Below are 19,240 nucleotides of genomic sequence, written 5' to 3' on the forward strand. Positions count from 1 at the left end.
TGGAATGCATTTATTTTTGTACGTTAAGGCAACGTAAACAAGCCCTTACAACACTAAATGTAATTAACTTTCTATAACAGCATGTTTGGATGTGCTTTATTCCTCTTGTACCAGAGCACTATGCCAATGAGTACGTTTTCTGTTAACAAAAGAATGACCCGTCGTACTTTTTATCCGTTTCAGTGACACAAACAGCCTAGAAATTAGAAACACAAGGCAATGAAATATAAGATAAGGGCATGTAGCAGCTCTGATAAAGGTTAGTGTGTGGAAAAAATACATGATGAAATGTCTGAGAAAACCGACTGTATGTACATCTTGCTGATTCTGTAACCTGATACACAATAAATGGACAGATTGGTGAAGATGAGTAATCATGGATGCATTGTTTCCTCTTTTTTTTTTCAAGCCCAGTTTTGAAACTCTGGAAGGTTGATACAGCAGCCAGTGGTTATCTTGCGCTGGTAATCTGCTGTGCACAGCAGTAGCCATAAGCCTCGCTGCGATAACGTTAGGGGCACACAGCGAGGAAACAAACGCAGAGAAATTGCCTTCAGGTCCACCAGTATAATTCCTCATGGTTTCTCATGGATTTAATTAAGCTTCCTTACTGTGATAGTCCTAATTATTCACACCAGGAACACTGAATGTTTCTTCTTGCTCGCTGTTTGTGTGGAGTAAACACTGGTTTTTAAATTTAGCAGGCTTTTTCACGAAATGTTCAGAATTATTATAAGGATGCTATAATATGATTTAAAGTGCATATCACGGGTAAATTCAGGAGCAAGATCAATGTAATTTTATATTAAACTTTGGTCAAATATCTGTCACATTTTGCATTTTGTGCAATTTTTTTACCTTGTACAATACCAGAAAAATTCAGTTGAAATCAAGCCATTTGAGGCAAATTGGTCTGCCTCTGAAAAAACTTGGCATTTGGATTTCCCGGGAAGCATTGATTTTCGTGACGTCGCGTGCGGGACGCCTCCCTCTGAATCCTATGCCAGCGCTGGTTTGTTTATGAGAAAACGACCTGGTGATTTTCTGCAAATTTCTTCAACGTTATCGCGTAATTATTAAAATGGTTAACAGATGTATTGTAGGAGGGTGTAGCAACATTACATTCTTCATCCAAAGGTGAAGTAACATTGCGCTCAGGTGACAATTCCATATTTCAATGCAAAATCACTCGCTGCTAAACTTGGTCTACACCAGGGCTTTGAACCAGAATTTTTTTCCTATTGGTTCGTTCCGAACAGAAACGGAATTTTAACGTTTCCGGTTTTGGGTTCCACCATTAAATAGACGTTCCCGAACCGGTTAGAACAAAAAAATTTCGTTCCCGGAACGGTTAATTACGTTCCCTGTCAGCTGTTTAACAAATGGCTATAAAACTATGTCTCTGTCTCATCCAGCTTAAGCCAAATGTAGGCTAATTCTATTACAACCTTCATTAAATAAGACAAGAAATAATTCAAAACAATTATTATTTCAAATGTTGGCGATTTGGATTCTCAGTATGTCTTCCCATCTACACAAACAGAAAAAGTGCCAAAAATGAAAGATAATTCGTTTAGTGTGTTACCAAAGGCTAGTCAGGCCCTATAGAGAGCTACCGCATGACATCACCGCGCCGTGAGATTTTGTTAGGCGCCATATTGGAAGACCAAGTACACATCTATGCAAGTACATACATTCATAAAACAAACTACACCTGAAATGTAGCCAGGGCCGGTTCTGCCCTAATCTGGACCCGGGTGCAACATCGCGCACCCCCCCCCCCCCCCCCCCCCCCAAAAAAAAAAAAAACACCAGTCTAAATCAGGACAACCATCACATAACTATAACTATAAACATTTTATATCAACTATTTTAACTAAATGGGCTATAATAAATAAGCCTGCAGGCAGCCACGGCGGGCTGCCTCAGAAAAGTAACCATTTGTCCTACCTTAAAACTTGTTTTGCATTTTCTGCCTCCTTTTTTGTATTTTCGACCCTCCGTTTATTTTCTTTCCTTTTCTGAAAACCCGATTTGTGTCCAGACATTTTGTTCTGCTACCAACGAACTAACTCGTCAGGTCTCGTCTCTCGAGCCCGCGATGATTCCCGTGGGAAGGGCAACAACTGATACATTTTTACAAACAGCCAATAGGGAGGTTGCATCGTTCAGGCTCTTCTTTGCTCAGACACTCAGTAATGGAGACGTGATAGTAGTCCACCTTCCCGCTCTCTCCATTCAGTCAGCGAACGTCACACAGGAAGTGAACCCCAGCGGGTCATAGAAACTTGCGCAGGAGAAGAATGGCTTTTTTATTTGTAGGCTACGGAAACTTTGAGGAACGAAATAAAAACCGGTATTAACCGGTTACCATTATTTTTAATAAGCGTTTCTGTTCCGGAACATAAAAAATAATAAAGTTTCTGGTTTCGTTTCTGTTCCATGTGAAATAGAAAAAGTTCCCGGTTTTCGTTTTCGTTCCTTGAACCGGTTCAAAGCCCTGGTCTACACAGGCTGTGCACTGAAACCATGCAAGCTCTTGCAGCCTGCTGGCGCTTCCGCGGGTGACATCACGAATCTGGCTCCAGACTCCCTTGGGATTTTTCCAGACGCGTTTTGTTATTTTATTTTTTTCTGCTGTAGACAGATAGCCTTGTGCAAAATTACCCTTCTGGATGAGTGTGTAAAGGGACATACTTTCATATTAAAAAAAAACGAATTTGGTCCAGGATATGCACTTTAAGGTGTAATTATTAGTAATTGTTAAGATTATTTTAACGATAATGATATTTTTATTGATAGCACTATTTTCTAACTCTTTATTGGAAGAGTGTGTATATCGGAGCTCAGTTGTAAGCACTGAATAATTATTTTCTGTTGTACTCATAGATGATTTGTAAGAAGCTCGTGTTAAACCTACTACTTTACGTTTTTCCCTGAATAGTTATTTTTTCCATAGTCATTTTTAAATAATAGTATTTTCTTTCAGGAATAGAATTTGCAGTTTGTGAAAGTCATTTTTTTTTCCAGTAACTTTATTCCATTGGCTTGTTAAATGGCTTGTTATAGGTCACTATTGGTCACATGATCAGAGACTAGTGTCTCATATTACGTGTGCAATGCTCTCTGTGTGTGTAAATTAATCATTTGTGTTCAGTGAACAGGTATCAAAGGTAGGGAAAAGACAGCTTGTATCTGACCTGTGCAATAGCAAGGGCAAAGACAGGTTTTTAATTTGGGCACCATGGCGAGCGTAGCGAGCCTAAAAAATGTTTTTTCTACTATTTTCGTGCGTAGCGTGCCGAAAATTTTTTTAGCTTTTGCCATAGGAAGATCTATATATGTACATACATCATGGCATGGGAAATCACAACAGCTTGCGCCAATTACAGTGGCCCCATTGTACCGAATTTGCATGTCTTTAAACTGTGGGGGAAACCGGAGCACCCGGAGGAAACCCACGCGGACAACATGCAAACTCCACACAGAAAGGCCCCTGTCGGCCGTGAGGTTCGAACCCGGAACCTTCTTACTGTGAGGCAACAGTGCTAACCACTACACCACCGTGCCGCCATATAATATAATATTAAATAATAAATTTTTGACGTATCGTTTTTAGTAATTTTTTTAACCAATTATAAATATCTCATCTCATCTCATTATCTCTAGCCGCTTTATCCTTCTACAGGGTCGCAGGCAAGCTGGAGCCTATCCCAGCTGACTACGGGCGAAAGGCGGGGTACACCCTGGACAAGTCGCCAGGTCATCGCAGGGCTGACACATATGGCCCTTTTCCACTACCCTTTTTCAGCTCACTTCAGCTCGCTTCAGCTCACTTCAGCCCGACACGGCTCGCGTTTCAACTACCAAAAACCAGCACGACTCAGCTCGCTTCAGCCCTGCTTAGCCCCTAAAACTCGCACCGTTTTGGAGTAGGGCTGAAGCGAGCCAAAGCGAGCCGAGTGAGGCTGGGGGCGTGAGCAGACACTCCCCTGTGCACTGATTGGTGAGGAGGAGTGTCCTCACACGCCCACACACGCCCCGCGAGCGCGCTGGGATCTGTAAACACTGCAAACCCGGAAGGAGAATAATTACGAATTACGAGAATTTCTGAAGCCTTATGCGCCTCGCCTCATCTATACGCTCTTGCCAGTATCTGTTGGCGTTGTCGGTGACAACAAGCCACAGCACCAAGACCAGCAACACTAACGACTCCATGTCCTCCATGTTTATTGTTTACTATTCGGGTCGTGAGACTACCGCTTAAAAGATCACTGACGTCACTGTTTGCGCTGCTTAACGACATCACCTGACGTCCACCCACTTTCGCTAACTCCACCCAATGTGTCCACCCACTTCCAGCCAGCACGGTTCAGCGCGGTTGTAGTCGAAATGCAACTCCAACAGCCCCACTCAGCTCGACTCAGCCCAACTCAGCACGGCACGGCTCAGCCCAACTCAGCCGCGTTTGTAGTGGAAAAGCGGCATTAGACACAGACAACCATTCACACTCACATTCACACCTATGGTCAATTTAGAGTCACCAGTTAACCTAACCTGCATGTCTTTGGACTGTGGGGGAAACCGGAGCACCCGGAGGAAACCCACGCGGACACGGGGAGAACATGCAAACTCCACACAGAAAGGCCCTCGCCGGCCACGGGGCTCGAACCCGGACCTTCTTGCTGTGAGGCGACAGCGCTAACCACTACACCACCGTGCCGCCCCAATTATAAATATATCGAGCAATAAAAATAATAGAAATTACATAATCATGTGCAAATATAAAGTAGTGCTGTATCTAAAAAGTCAAAAGTTTTCTCCAACATTCTGAATAAATAAAAAAGATAATATTTTGTAAGGGGCGGCACGGTGGTGTAGTGGTTAGCGCTGTCGCCTCACAGCAAGAAGGTCCTGGGTTCGAGCCCCGTGGCCGGCGAGGGCCTTTCTGTGTGGAGTTTGCATGTTCTCCCCGTGTCCGCGTGGGTTTCCTCCGGGTGCTCCGGTTTCCCCCACAGTCCAAAGACATGCAGGTTAGGTTAACTGGTGACTCTAAATTGACCGTAGGTGTGAATGTGAGTGTGAATGGTTGTCTGTGTCTATGTGTCAGCCCTGTGATGACCTGGCGACTTGTCCAGGGTGTACCCCGCCTTTCGCCCGTAGTCAGCTGGGATAGGCTCCAGCTTGCCTGCGACCCTGTAGAACAGGATAAAGCGGCTAGAGATAATGAGATGAGATGAGATATTTTGTAAGCGTAATTATGATCACAGCTTCTATTTGGGTGCACATCTATATCAATTCAACTTCCAATATAATTTGGTATAAATTAATTTGGGCATAAATGGGATAAAAATAATTTTCACTTAAGTTTAAAAATAAGCTGGTACAAAGCAGATTACATAAAAGTCTCACATTAAATATGTAATAAAAATCCATAGCGTACCTGGCAACTGTAAGGCAGCTGTTGCAGATGACAAGTCAATGACCTCGACCTTGTCAACAATATCGTCTGATGTCTTCTGACTGTTCTGTCGTGTGATAAACCTCCCCATTCCCCTGTAGACTCAATAATGCCATCGATTGTGCGTTTTCCATATGAACTGCTGTTCTTATTATGTGATTTACCAGTTGTCTTAGGCCTACCACGACCCGGCATGACGACCATTTGTCAATCTATACTATCAACAGTATCACAAACCGACAGCCATGTGTTATCATGAATCGTTGAGAATTTCACAACATAAACAAAGGAACTATATTTTATGACATTCAGACGTCAGAGACTCAGACGCGGTTTACGGTAATTGCTAGACGCATTTCATGTTCACTTCATGTTATGAAGCGACTGAACAACAAATTGAAATATATATGCCAAAAAATGGGGCGGCACGGTGGTGTAGTGGTTAGCGCTGTCGCCTCACAGCAAGAAGGTCCTGGGTTCGAGCCCCGTGGCCGGCGAGGGCCTTTCTGTGTGGAGTTTGCATGTTCTCCCCGTGTCCGCGTGGGTTTCCTCCGGGTGCTCCGGTTTCCCCCACAGTCCAAAGACATGCAGGTTAGGTTAACTGGTGACTCTAAATTGACCGTAGGTGTGAGTGTGAATGGTTGTCTGTGTCTATGTGTCAGCCCTGTGATGACCTGGCGACTTGTCCAGGGTGTACCCCGCCTTTCGCCTGTAGTCAGCTGGGATAGGCTCCAGCTTGCCTGCGACCCTGTAGAAGGATAAAGCGGCTAGAGATAATGAGATGAGATGAGATGCCAAAAAATTACATTTAACAATAATTTAAAAATATTTTGGGTTCTCCACCCTTATGAAACAAGATTTTTTCTTCTAATTTGAGCGATTTTCGTATGTTCTATTTTGGGCCTTTTGACAAGCCCGTAATTTGGGCGCCATTATACGGTATGTAATTGGGGCTGTATTTGCCCTTGAATAGTCAAGTCAGTTTATTTGTGCAGCGCTTTTAACAACACACTTTGTCGCAAAGCAGCTTTACAGAAAATTAAAGACTTTAAACCTGAGCTAATTTTATCCCCAATACATTTGTTTATCACTCATAAGCAAGCCTGTGGCAACAGTGGCAAGGAAAAACTCCCTGAGACATCATGAGGAAGAAACCTTGAGAGGAACCAGACTCAAAAGGGAACCCATCCTCATCTGGGTGATAACAGATAGCATGATTATAAATAGCTCGCTTCTATAACTGTGTCCTAGAGAGTCACAAAGTACAACTGGGTAACCAGGAAGTTCGTTATAGTTTTAGCTGCGCAAAATCTGAGACAGCTTAATTTTTTTTTTTTAATTAAATGAAATTGTTTTTCAGTTTAGACAAGCTTTAGGACAAATTTCTAAATCTGTGTTTATTTAATTATTTACTTGTTTATTTATTTGTTTGCTTATTTATTTATTTGTGGTATTTATGGACGATATAGTAAAGTTGCATAAAATTATGAAAAGTGAGCTTGGTCATAATTTTATTCATTATTGAAACACTGAAAAGTTTTTTTTAAAGATTAAATAATGAAAGAAAACAAGTGATCAATCAAATCCCTGAAATGTTCTATTCAATGACTTTTGAATTCCTTCCCCAATAAACATTCCCTATTCACTTACAGTACATCAGTTTCTGATTTAGATTTTTCCTCATCATACAGTATTTACCTTGACGTTTAACTGAAACATCTTAATGCAGGGAGCCACCAGTTAACAGTTCACAGGTTAACACCGTAACCCAATTCGACGGAGTTTAAAAAAAAAAAAAGAAAGAAAAAGGGAGTCAGCAGAAGGGAGTTACTGCGCTATCACAACAAAACCTAATATTTCTCCAGAGTTCCCGTGTTAAGAATCCAATTATGCGGCGTCTGTGTGGAGCAGAAACTGGCCGCTGTGCACAGGACTGATACGTTTCAGAAGGTGCTGACAAGCCACGTGGGAGGAGGGATATTAAGAATGAGCGGATTTTGCTAACCTTAAAAGGCACCGCTCCTGATTTATGGAAATGTGAGAGTTGAGTGAGGACGAGCCGAGGAAGTCGAAGTCTTTACAGGAGCTGAAAATGTGAAAAAAAGACATTGCTCTACCGATTTAAATCAAGATCGAGATTCTTGAGATCAGGGAGGAGTTAACTTTATTTTTTTTATTTTTTATTTTTTCCTGAACAGGACCAACATGAACTTGTTTCACAAAAACAACAAATTTCTTTGAAGATATTCAGGTCAGAGCAGAGTCATGCCTCATATTTCAGGAAAAATAAATGATTAATGATATTTTATATTTTAAACATGGTTCCACAGTTAAGGTACCATTTGCAGGGTTTCCCATACATAGACCATTGTGTTGCGCAGCGCCACACAATGGATTCCTATCGCCACACAATCAGACTCGCGATTTTGAAAAAAAAAAAATTCCGTTGCGTATCGTTCCGTTCATTCATAGTGCTCTTTCTTCTCGTTCACGTGCGCGTGCACCCACCCACACACAGAGACAGAGTGTGAGAGAGACGGAGAGGCGTGTACACAGGCCTGCCGTTGTGCATATACCCGGACTGCAAGTAGGCCTGTTAGGCTAATTAAAAATAACGCAGCCTTCTCGATTCGCCTTCCTACCCCTTATTTTAAAAGGTAGCCTACGTCGTGCTCATGATGAGCTTTATCATAGCCTTCTTGGCTTACATGAAACGGACATCCCTGACTCAGGCTATAAACCAATTTTGATGCATACAGTAGCAGCTTGATGCAAGGAACCGGCCTTATTGCATTATCCCGCTTATCCCGCTTCAGCATTCATGCAAGTTATTAATAATGGCTTGACATTCACAATAAATAAGGATTTCCCACTAGCCCAAATAAAATGTTGTTATACTCACGGGGATGCCTAGTTGATGCTATCTGAAGCATAAAATCTGAATATTTTAAGAAACATCTTTATTAGCTTTATTGGCGAAGTAGAATTGCGAGCGGGATTTCTCAGCTATAAATAGGGTAAGCACATAGAAATTCAGTATTCCTTTGTATACTTTTTCGATGTAATGGAAATTTTTAGTGCTTTGATGATGAAGAAAATGTACTTTTTTATCCATAGATTAAAACAGACCTCAGGAATAGGCTCCAAGGGGAACACCTGATAGCCTGCTTACGAATCTCCATAAATGGTCCTGAACCCAATGACTTCCCTTACGATAGGGCACTTGAGTTTTTTTTTCAGGAAGCCACGCAGAATTAAATGTTCTGATAGGGCATGCAGGCTTTGCACCAATTAGGGTAATGCTTTTTCGTTATTGTTAGTTGCCTTGGTGTTACCTTAAGTGGTTTCTTACATCTAATTATGATATTTTATTTTATTATTATTTTGTTGTTACATTATACTATTTATTTCATTTTATTATTGGTTGAGGTAAGTGTTGAGTTCAATATTTAAAATAAAAACCTCCAACTTGTTTTTTGCAATTTATTCCTTGAATGTCAACTAAAGAATGATTGAAAGATTGCCACCAAAAAGGCAAAAACTAAACTTTAACTTCAATTTTGGTGAGTAATTTTCATAAATTTAAAAGACAGGTTTTCCACCAACATCAAGCCCAGCAAACTAATGTCCTGCCCTGTAATGTAAAGTTGGGTCGAGGAATGAAACCAGGCAGGGTTCTGGTAAAAATTGTTTTAGCTGTCTTCTCTTAAAGAACTTAAAAGAATTTAGATTGAACTGAATAATCTCAAATGCTTCTTGTAGCTTTAAAATAGTCCCAGCAGGTGACTCTGAAGAAAAATGCTGTGTGTTTGAACACTGCCCGCTGTAAACACTTTGCATACACCACAATGACTGACTCCACCAACCGCCACGACACCACCGCGCACGATTCCCTCATCGGCACAGTGGAGCACCACAAATTGCTACCTGGTCTGTGGGAAACACTGCATTTGTATACTATTAATGATATATATAGTTATTTAGGCAGTGTCTAAAAGCAGAGCTCCTGATGAGTGGATGAGCAAAATATTTGCAAGGACACAAAATCAACCTGAATAGAATAATAATATTGCCGCATATGAACCATCGAATTGTGTAGTTTCGTGTATTTCGCATCAATAAATTGCTGCAGTGTCTTGTGACATTACTGTGACTCCAATAATGAGATACATATCGCAGGTACGAGTACATATTTGTTCCTTTCTTTGACAGCGCATGCCATGCGCCAAAAACAACACCACGATATTTATTCTGGTGTGACTCTGCTGGGTGCCTGGTGGACAGCAGTGAACCTGTGCTTTCATTTTACATCATCACTATATAGTTACAATTGAATATCATCAGACATAAGAACTAATCTATATCGAGCCGCGGTAGGTTTTGATTCTCTAACACTAAAGAATCATAATCACTATTGAACTTTAGGCATCCATCGGACGGTTGTCCATGGAAAGTGCGCCAAGGGCTTGACTCTTCGCTCCTCGCTGGTTGAAGTGCTTTTTTTAGTGACTGATAAGGCCAGTCTTTGACTGGCAGATGCGGTGGCAGCGCTGGCATATGAAGTCCAAGGTGTTGGGTGGTGCACTTGTGCAGGCCTTCCTCTCGTTGCGTTTGGCTTCAGCGGCTGCCATAATGTTGTCCTCGTCTCTTTGCAGGGTACATTTAAGACAAAAATGGAACCACAATTCAACACAGAAACCTTGTTTTCTAAGATTCACTCTTGAAAAATAATTTTAAACAAATGCAGTACAAGTTATAAATGGTACCATGAGCGAGGAGTACTGTAGTCAAGACCAAGTCATGACCAAGACCAGACTGTATCGAGACTGAGACAAGACCAAGACTTTGAGGGGTTGAGATCAAATCAAGGCCAAGACGAAGGCAGGGCGAGACTGGGTCAAGACCAGGACCAGACCAGTGTGTGTGAAGGGGGGAGGGGATGGGGAGGGGTGACAGCCGTTAACAGGAAGAAAAATTTCAAATTAGCAGTGAGTCACGTTACTGGTCACATTTGAAGCATTGAGTTTTATATTCAATCACAGTAACAATGTTAGAAAATAAATCAGACAATGCAAAGGAAAGTTAGTGAAATCTCCACAGTTATGGCCTTGACTGGTCTTGGAATAAAATCCTGAGTCCTCCATGTCTGAGACCGAGACAAGACTGAGACCTTCAAAAAGTGGTCTTGAGATCAAGACCGGTCTCAAGCGCTACAACACTATCATTGAGGTTTAGAAAACAATTTGAAAAAAACTATTCAGCAAGCTACATTTTCTGTTATTCATGTAAAAAAAAAAAGGATGTCTTGCATAATATTTCTGTTCACAAAGACACCATGACAGATTTCCCATCTCAACTCTCATCTTTTGATTCAGTTTTGTACAAGCCTGATTCCAAAAAAGTTGGGACAAAGTACAAATTGTAAATAAAAACAGAATGCAATAATTTACAAATCTTAAAAACTGATATTGTATTCACAATAGAACATAGACAACATAGCAAATGTCGAAAGTGAGACATTTTTAAATTTCATGCCAAAAATTGGCTCATTTGAAATTTCATGACAGCAACACATCTCAAAAAAGTTGGGACAGGGGCAATAAGAGGCTGGAAAAGTTAAAGGTACAAAAAAGGAACAGCTGGAGGACCAAATTGCAACTAATTAGGTCAATTGGCAATAGGTCATTAACATGACTGGGTATAAAAAGAGCATCTAGGAGTGGCAGCGGCTCTCAGAAGTAAAGATGGGAAGAGGATCACCAATCCCCCTAATTCTGCGCCGACAAATAGTGGAGCAATATCAGAAAGGAGTTTGACAGTGTAGAATTGCAAAGAGTTTGAACATATCATCATCTACAGTGCATAATATCATCAAAAGATTCAGAGAATCTGGAAGAATCTCTGTGCGTAAGGGTCAAGGCCGGAAAACCATACTGGGTGCCCGTGATCTTCGGGCCCTTAGACGGCACTGCATCACATACAGGCATGCTTCTGTATTGGACATCACAAAATGGGCTCAGGAATCAGGGCATCTCTGATGGTATGGGGTTGCATTAGTGCGTGTGGCATGGGCAGCTTACACATCTGGAAAGACACCATCAATGCTGAAAGGTATATCCAGGTTCTAGAGCAACATATGCTCCCATCCAGACGACGTCTCTTTCAGGGAAGACCTTGCATTTTCCAACATGACAATGCCAAACCACATACTGCATCAATTACAGCATCATGGCTGCGTAGAAGAAGGGTCCGGGTACTGAACTAGCCAGCCTGCAGTCCAGATCTTTCACCCATAGAAAACATTTGGCGCATCATAAAACGGAAGATACGACAAAAAAGACCTAAGACAGTTGAGCAACTAGAATCCTACATTAGACAAGAATGGGTTAGCATTACTATCCCTAAACTTGAGCAACTTGTCTCCTCAGTCCCCAGACGTTTACAGACTGTTGTAAAGAGAAAAGGGGATGTCTCACAGTGGTAAACATGGCCTTGTCACAACTTTTTTGAGATGTGTTATTGTCATGAAATTTAAAATCACCTAGCCTGGCAAGCCAGACTAAATGTGAATATTTAGTCTGGCCTCGATCCGTAGACATTTCCGAAGCGGGTAGGAGGAACAAACCGCTGTCTTTCAAACTGTCTCTGTGCGTATAGGCCAACGCTCTGACCAATCAGCGCAACAGTGACTGTGACGTAGTCAGAGCGACAGAAAGCAGTGGGGGAGGCCTTGAAATAAATAATTTTTCAAAATGCGTATTAATTAATAAACAGGTTCTAGATATTAAGAAGTTTGGAGATAATGACCACAAGTTTGGAGTCTGTACCACATGCACATTTTTTTCCAAGTGTTTTTCAAGGGTTTGCTTAAACTGTTTTTGAGAGTTTTTATTTAGTGGTGTTTGGTGAAATAATTTCCCTTAAATTTAAAATAACGGGAAAATAAGAAACAATCAAAAAGTAATGTTTCAAAGCTGTTTATTAATTCTTCGTACTGCACAAACTAGCCCCATCCTTTTGGCTACCAGCGGAGCCAGCTGGTAGATCAGACTTTTGCCATAGCCGGTCGGCAAAACAGCGAAAACGTCCTTCTTGAAAAGGAATAAGCGGAGAGCCTCTTCCTGCTCATGTTTCAACGAAAACTCCAAGTCTAATTCTTCTAAAACTGATTCCAAAGCGGAGTCAAACTAGCGCTGTTCACTAGCCGTAGCCATCTTTCCTGTTGTGCTTTCTCCAGCGTCGCGCAGCTTTGTCGTCACTCCTGCAAAAGCCCACCCAAAGAATCCAAACAAAAACCTTGCGTTGTGATTGGCGGGCACGATTTGATGCCCGGGGTGTTTTTGTTGATATGGTGCGAGGCTAGACCCATTCGCTAGGCAAAAAATATTTTTGGCCGCTAGGCGGTTGGGTCTAGTTTACTAGGCTAAAAATCACCTAATTTTTCTCTTTAAATGATACGTTTTCTCAGTTTAAACATTTGATATGTCATCTATGTTCTATTCTGAATAAAATATGGAATTTTGAAACTTCCACATCATTGCATTACATTTTTATTTACAATTTGTACTTTGTCCCAACTTTTTTGGAATCGGGATTGTACTTTTTTTTCGTCTCGTCTCGTCTTCTTCCACTTATCCGGGGCTGGGTCGCGGAGGCAGCAGTCTGAGCATGGAAGCCCAAACTTCCCTTTCCCCAGACACCTCAGCCAGCTCCTCAGGAAGAACACCGTGGCGTTCCCAGGCCAGCCGAGAGACATAGTCCCTCCAGCGTGTCCTGGGTCTTCCCCGGGGCCTCCTCCCAGGGGGACATGCCTGGAACACCTCCCCAGGGAGGCGTCCAGAAGGCATCCGAATGAGATGCCCGAGCCACCTCAGCTGATTCCTCTCGAAACATGAGAGGAATGTACTTTTTTTTTTTTAAATATTCACCTGTGGGTGGCACGGTGGTGTAGTGGTTAGCGCTGTCGCCTCACAGCAAGAAGGTCCGGGTTTGAGCCCCGTGGCCGGCGAGGGCCTTTCTGTGCGGAGTTTGCATGTTCTCCCCGTGTCCGCGTGGGTTTCCTCCGGGTGCTCTGGTTTCCCCCACAGTCCAAAGACACGAAGGTTAGGTTAACTGGTGACTCTAAATTGACCGTAGGTGTGAGTGTGAATGGTTGTCTGTGTCTATGTGTCAGCCCTGTGATGACCTGGCGACTTGTCCAGGGTGTACCCCGCCTTTCGCCCGTAGTCAGCTGGGATAGGCTCCAGCTTGCCTGCGACCTTGTAGAACAGGATAAAGTGGCTAGAGATAATGAAATGAGATGAGATATTCACCTGCAATTTGTTTTGGTTCTGTCCCATGAGTTGTATGCTACCTAATGTGTGCACCTTTTCCGAGTTTAGTCTTTCATTTGTCTATTTCCTGTTACTTTGTTTCAACGCGAAGCCGTGCCAATTGTTTCATGCATTGTTAAGCCTCGTTTTCTCATCTTGTGTTTCCTGGGTTGTGGATTATGATTCTTGGATCGTCAATCATTTTAAAAAATTGCTTAATTTACACATATTACAGATAGCTGTATGCACATTTGCAAATAGTTTTTGAATCCCAGCTTTTACAGGTGTGCAGGGTTTTTTTCAGAGTGATAAAGCAGCAGGACTGACATGTTGAAGTTGAGCCTACAGACAACTTTCTCACTTGTCCACTAGCTGCTAATGTATGATGTTCTTCAACTTCCATTCTCTCACACAGAAGAGGTGATATTTCTTATCTGAGGATATTATGTGTGTGTGAGAGAGAGAGAGAGAGAGAGAGAGAGAGAGTGCAAATAATAAAGTGAGGCTGCCACGCAGTCCATAAAGTTGATATACCAGTTATGCTCCTGTCCTTCTTTTCTATCTTCATCTTCTCCTTCATGTCTTGCTCTCTCGATGCACACAAACACACACCCAAGTCGCTCTTTATCTCCGCACCCTCTTTTCTCGTTCCAAATTAAACAGGCCCGCTGCAATAAAAGACGCCACTTTAGATTTGAATCTGTAATTGAAACAAACTGCGTATTGCTTTTCTAATTTTAGCTGGCGCATCTGACTGGGACTCGTGCGTGCGGTCCCCAGTGACCTTGCGCTCCTGGCTGCGAGAATGATTAAAGATCAAGGACTGGAACCATTTCCTTTCAAACAGGAAGATGAATGGATGCTGTTTGGAAGTGGCTGCATTGCCCCGAAGCAATTAGACTGTGGTCGTGAAGCACAGAGTACTGTATTTTGAAAGGGAATGAAGTGATATTACACTGACAAAAATTTAATGTATCGGTAAAAGATGGATAAATAGCTTAAAACGTGAATAAAATTGATCTACAGCGCATCGAAAAGCAGCATTTTTGCCCATCACAGTTTGTAAAGTCCACTTTACCTTTTGTATCAATGCGCAAATCCATTTAACATCTCATGCTTCGTTATGAGCACTCGTTGTAGGACTTGTGGCCTCGCTAGTCGATCGTTAGTAAGTCACATGACCATAATACTCGGACCATTCTATAATTGCAGGTATATTTCAAGTGTCGACTCTGTTATCGTCAAACTGGGCAATCCATTAGCAGAACTGAGGGCAACCGAGTTGACACTTTCCACCATTTTATGTCTTACAGTAACTCCACACGCTAACCTCAAATTAGCTGCAATGTGGCATGTACTATAAAACACGAATGGTATGGATTTTAATCATATTATTGTTCTTAAAAAATGAGTATGAGATTCACTCCAATATCACAATAACAGATTTGACAAATAATTAATCCAGTGTTGATGTAAAATCCTCAACATTTTGTTCAAATTAATGAGAGAAGAAACATAACATGGCAGCATGGTGGTGTAGTGGTTAGCGCTGTTGCCTCACAGCAAGAAGGTCTGGGTTCGAGCCCCGTGGCCGACGAGGGCCATTCTGTGCGGAGTTTGCATGTTCTCCCCGTGTCCGCGTGGGTTTCCTCCGGGTGCTCCGGTTTCCCCCACAGTCCAAAGACATGCAGGTTAGGTTAACTGGTGACTCTAAATTGAACGTAGGTGTGAATGTGAGTGTGAATGGTTGTCTGTGTCTATGTGTCAGCCCTGTGATGACCTGGCGACTTGTCCAGGGTGTACCCCGCCTTTCGCCCGTAGTCAGCTGGGATAGGCTCCAGCTTGCCCGCGACCCTGCATAGGATAAACGGTTATGGATAATGGATGGATGGATGGATGGATGGATGAAGAAACATAACACACCTCACTACCTTTCTGAAGTTTCCCACCAGAGGAAGTGACATCTCTTGGTGCAGGTGTCATGCGTATTGTTAAAAGTGTTTGTGGATTTAATGCGGTTTTATAACGGAGTTGACAAGAACGTTGGAATAGATTTTATATATATATATATATATATATATATATATATATATATATATATATATATATTACTGAAATTTCACATTATACAGAAAATAGAGTGATTCAATAAAGATTTATTTTGTGGAAAAGAACAAAAGGTTTATCTTAGAGACGCGAACCGTACCCCGAATTCTAGAATGAGCAATGTACATGTCCTTGGAATGTAGCTCAGTAACGTCGCACCAGCGGGAGAAGATAGAAAAGATGATAGAAAAGACACTTCCTGGAGTGTCTTTATACTAAAAAAAAAGAAAAAAAGCCCCAAATCTTTACGAACATATCAGTTCAGAAATGATATCCACAATATGACCAAAAGTTTGTGGACTCATATATTTTTCATATCACTGCACAGTCACTGCACAGTCCTGTTTCAGTGAACTTATTTTAATTAAGTTTTAAAATGTGCACTGAGACACACAAAGAGGTTGTTCAACTTGACACATATTGGACATGTGATCAGAGCCGCTGCTGGGGAGCGTTCATCGAGACGAGATGACAGGAGACAGAGCTGGGACAGAAGGGACAAGTCCACCTTTATTTGTTTATTTTTTTTAAAGGATCTTCTCCCTTGTTATTGATTCTGTGTGTAAGACAAGCCGCTCGCTCTCCGTCCTGTCAGAACAGAGATGGACACGATCGCATCGGTGCTCCCAACGGAGACACAGGCTCGGATCATTATCTCTCCCAGAAAGGAAAGTCGCAGTTTGACTTTCTCTTGCAGTCGTGTTCAAAGCAATGCTAAATCACTCGACACAATTCCGAAGAGGAGGTGCCGTGAGATCTATCTTAATCCTAATTACACGGTTGATTGAGATCTTAATAATTGAGGATGTCAGCTCCAACCTTGCCCAATGAGACAGGGGCTCATTATTTTTAATTTAGAAAATCCTGGATTTGGAGTCGAAGTCAAAGGAAGCAGCTGAGACAGAAACATTTTCATGGGATCGCTGGCGCACAGTGCAGGTTAAACATTTAGATACCAAATATTGTATCACCTTTTTTTTTAACCTTCACCAACTTTATTGGAGGAGGCTATGTTTTTGCCTCCATTTGTTTGTTTATTTGTTTTTGTTTCCACCATAACTCAAAAAGTAGTGAACGGATTTTGATGAAAGTGGGCCATGGGCCAAGCCGCAGTTTATTAGGTTTTGATGCCAATCTGAATATTTGCCTTGGCGGAGGTCTGCACTTGACCAAGTGCCCTTCTAGTTTGCATCTTGTATCTGAATGACCCTAACCCATAACTACATCATCATTTGTTTACCACAATGAATTATGGGCGATACCTGGGGCCAGCTCCGCTATATTGTTTACTTTTGCCTTTGTTAAACACTGCATTGTTGCGTGTAACCGGTTTTAACCATGCCACCTAAAGTGAATTCCTGTGTGCCTTACTGTGTCTCCACAACAAAGAGAACACCTCATATGAGCTTTTATCAGCTGCCAGTTGAAAAGAAGAGAAGAAAGAAATGGATAAGTTTAATCCGCAACAAAAACCTTCAAACTGAATTGAAATGGACGAGTGTTTGTAGCTTACATTTCTCTGGTGGGAAAAAGACAGACTTAAACTGTGACCCAGCAATATTTCCATGGTCTGCGGAACGGCCTTCGGTTATAGAAGATTATAACGATCGACACTGTTCATCGTCTGAAACTAGCGATATTCCAAAGCCTATAAAACACAGAAGCATTCTTTGGCCTTTGCCTCTCGACGTACCGAAGCACTCGGCAGCTGAACGAGCCTGTCGGACCGATAAAACTCCCAAACCACCAAGGGTTCTCTTTTGGGTGTGTATAATGTTCATTCTACCTCACTAGAGGCATTTATTGAAGAAAATGCATTTACACTGAACGTGACACGGCAGATCAACGGGTTTCCAAAGGTTTTTTTTTTGTAATGTTTCCTGATATCAAGTTTTATTTAACTAATCACTCATTTATCACTCGGACTCATTTATCTCACGAATCCCCCGCGAGAGCGCTGCTCCACGCCAATTCCCGATATTCAGATAGATTTGTTTTCTCGATAAAGTTTAGCTGGTGTAATATACGTCCTCAGAAATAAGACATTCTGAGATTTGATGTTGTTGTTGTACAGTGTGGTAGACTCGGACTAGACTCTTAACTTCTCACCAAGCTTGATTTGGATTCCGATTTTCCTGCTGTAAACCCTCGACATGTTCTCCACCTCTTTAAATCACCAATTTCATTGTCTTCCACGACAGAGCATGGCAAAATCGCTCCTCTGACATCACTCTCACGTAAAATTAATCTGACATCCGCTATATCACTCAACTACCGACCCCGGCGATCCCCCACAATACATTGCGGTAAACAAGTGATGATGTAGTTATGCTTGGGGATGATTGGACACTGGTCCAATTTTAACCACATGTATTTATATGTACATTTTATGGTTCATTTAACTGTTTCTCAATTTGTTCCTCATTCTCACTAGTTGCTCAGTATAAGAGATGGTTGGTCTGTTTAAAAACTGTTTTTAACTTATTCTCGAATTCTCAATTCTGATTGGCCAGAACATTTTGATTCATTTTCTGTAACAGTGACTCTGAAATATAACTGGTTAGCTCATGATGAGGCCAGATGAGCGTATGTGAGCCCGTGTCGTCCGTCATCGTCATCCATCCACAATTTACAAAAATCGCTACTCCTCCTACAGGATTGATCAGATTTTTATCAAACTCACATACAATGTTCCCCAGGTGGGTGTGCATAAAAGTTGTCAAGATGGTGGCACCACCTGTCATATTTACGATTTTATGGGTGTCTGAAAGTTCAAACTCACACACAACAACAGTGACCGGTATGAGCTCCAGCCTCATCGAGGCTTTGTTTTATTTTAACGGACTCAATCTAATACATTACTAAATATTTGACATGATGAAGTTTCCCGTCATTTATTTATCATTTATGGAAGGATTCTCCAGTGTCAGTGCCAGGCTTGTAGGACTCGAGTTCAGGATTCAGACTCGAGTCCGACTCATGCTCTAATTTTAAGGACTCGTGACTTGACTTGGACTTGAGCACTGATGACTCGGACTTGTGCATTAACTGCATTCAGACTCGTAAATTGGAGACGAGGACTCGGATTTTTTCTTTATTTTTTTGTAACATGCCATAATAATGTGGCATAAGATATTTATATCTATGTTAATTTTTGTACAAATTTTATGCAAGAGTGTCACACCTGCGCGTCTTGGCGCATGCATCAGATAGACTCTCAGGCACGCTCTGGACAGCACGCGCACCAAGGGGACTCTCTTGCGGCTGTAAACGACTTGCGCCTAAACAGGATTAAGGCGCAAACAGTGCGCCTATATAAAAACTGTGAAAATGCACTTACTTTGCGAAGTATTGAGTTGCG

At 41.9% G+C, this 19,240-nt stretch overlaps 1 protein-coding gene across 1 annotated transcript in view; it reads left to right on the plus strand.

The window, feature by feature from the left end:
• The window catches only part of nrxn3a (neurexin 3a), an 851,023-nt gene that overhangs the window by 773,285 nt on the left and 58,498 nt on the right, over positions 1–19,240 (plus strand). The window contains exon 23 of the mRNA XM_060932786.1: positions 18,475–18,486. Coding sequence (XP_060788769.1) covers positions 18,475–18,486 — 12 coding nt within the window. The remainder of the gene's footprint in view (positions 1–18,474; positions 18,487–19,240) is intronic.

This window comes from Neoarius graeffei, chromosome 11 (genome assembly GCF_027579695.1).
Source record: "Neoarius graeffei isolate fNeoGra1 chromosome 11, fNeoGra1.pri, whole genome shotgun sequence".
NCBI lineage: Eukaryota > Metazoa > Chordata > Actinopteri > Siluriformes > Ariidae > Neoarius > Neoarius graeffei.